Source organism: Saprolegnia diclina, assembly GCF_000281045.1.
Source record: "Saprolegnia diclina VS20 unplaced genomic scaffold supercont1.134, whole genome shotgun sequence".
NCBI lineage: Eukaryota > Oomycota > Saprolegniomycetes > Saprolegniales > Saprolegniaceae > Saprolegnia > Saprolegnia diclina.
Genome location: NW_008246201.1, coordinates 71,063 through 72,723, shown reverse-complemented (window position 1 = coordinate 72,723; position 1,661 = coordinate 71,063). Strand labels below are relative to the sequence as shown.

Genomic DNA, 1,661 nt, shown 5'->3' with positions numbered 1-1,661 from the left:
ACGGTCGCTGCGTGGGGTCAGTGCGGTGGCAAGTCGTACAACGGTCCGACAACGTGCGCAGCAGGAAGCGTGTGCAAGTACCAAAACGACTTTTACTCGCAGTGCTTTCCGTCGAGATAAGCACACGTCGATGTCCAAAATGGTAGTCTAGCAAACCAGTACACTAGTGTGATTTGTATAGTGTGGATACACCAACGTTAGCATGTTTTTCTAAAAAGAGTGGCGCGTCTGGACATTGGTTACTGGACGAGGGACAAAACTTAGATTTGATGTGGCGATCACACAACACCACTGTGGACAGGATCGTGTTGTACAGGTCGCTTCAAGGGCGTATGGCCCCGTCGTTGGAAGATGGACCCGATGCACAATCGCAAAGAATGTGGCGGGCGGCCATTGGATGACGGGGCGGGCGTCTCGTCACAACACGTAACAGCCGGAAGCTCGGTCTCGCTGCACCCATGACGACCCACTGACCCAATGCCGCTGACCTCGCTTTCGGTGGTAAGCCCACGTAACTCCCGTGCATAACTCCTAGAGTTTGTACTTTCTAGCGTTAGTGCCTCTAGAACGTAGCTTTTTGAGCAGACAGACCTCGAGTGCCTGCGTGACCGCGTCCGCAAAACCATACGGCGTCGTCATGACAGGTCACGAAACGGTCATTTGTCATCTGTGCTTTCTGATAGTGTATCTATACAACGTCTGTACAGCAATTGGCTCGGACAAAGTGCAGTTATGGCCGGCATGCTTGCTACTTAATATCGACCGCTGCACCCTCTAGAGTCGTCGGCTCCACCGCCTCCACCGATGCGCTGATTGGCTTCAAGCGTCGACGGTGACGACTGGTAACTGTTCAACAAGGCCACGCGCGTCGCTGTCAAGTACATACTGTACTGTAGCCCATAGACAAGGAATGTATCCGCACAGCCATGTCCTAAGCAGGACGGCGAACGCGTTGCATGCGAGCATGTAGATGCGCGGCATGACTCACGACGAAGCGCTGAGAATGAGATATCGAGCCAAAGACGAGAGCGGTATTGCCTCTTGGTCCTTCGGGTGCCGTGGACATGGCACCACAAGCTGCATGGCTTGACACGGGCTATTCACCACGTCATTTTTCCTTTTCCCTCTTCCATCATGAAGATCGCGTCTCTGCTCGCACTCACCGGCCTCGGCTACCTCGCCAACCTCGCGTCTGCTGCCATCTGTGCCGGCATCACGCCCTACTCGTACCAAGTCGCCGTTCAAACCAACGCCCAGTTTGCGCCGGCCATCAACGAGCTCAAGAAGTACTCGGTCGCTACGTGGTACGTCGACAACGGCGGCAACCCTATCGATGCGCTTCTCGCAGCGTGCCCCAATGACACGCCCGTCATCGTCGTGTACGGTTTACCCCAGAAAGACTGCGCGGCGGGCTTCTCGGGCGGCGGCAGCAACAGCAACGCCGACCAGTATAAGGCATGGGTCCAGTCGTTGGCCAACAAGGTTGGCAACCGCAAGGTCATCTACATTCTGGAGCCCGACGCCATTGGTCTTCTTGCCAACAACAACTGCGCGACGCAGAACGGGTATCTCGGCAACCTCCAGAACGCGATGCGGATTCTGTCGGCCAACGCCAACGCGCAGATCTACGCGGATCTCGCGTCGTGGGCCATCCAAGACAA

The 1,661-nt window shown here is 55.8% G+C and overlaps 1 protein-coding gene across 1 annotated transcript; it reads left to right on the top strand.

Annotated features, from left to right (window-relative positions):
* Window positions 1-1,134: 1,134 nt before the first annotated feature.
* On the top strand, window positions 1,135-1,454 carry SDRG_16540 (hypothetical protein; the record flags this gene model as incomplete). Its single annotated transcript, XM_008622755.1, has 2 exons — window positions 1,135-1,384; window positions 1,450-1,454. The coding sequence occupies 2 exons, from the start codon at window positions 1,135-1,137 to the stop codon at window positions 1,452-1,454; spliced, it is 255 nt and encodes an 84-aa protein (XP_008620977.1).
* Window positions 1,455-1,661: the final 207 nt, after the last annotated feature.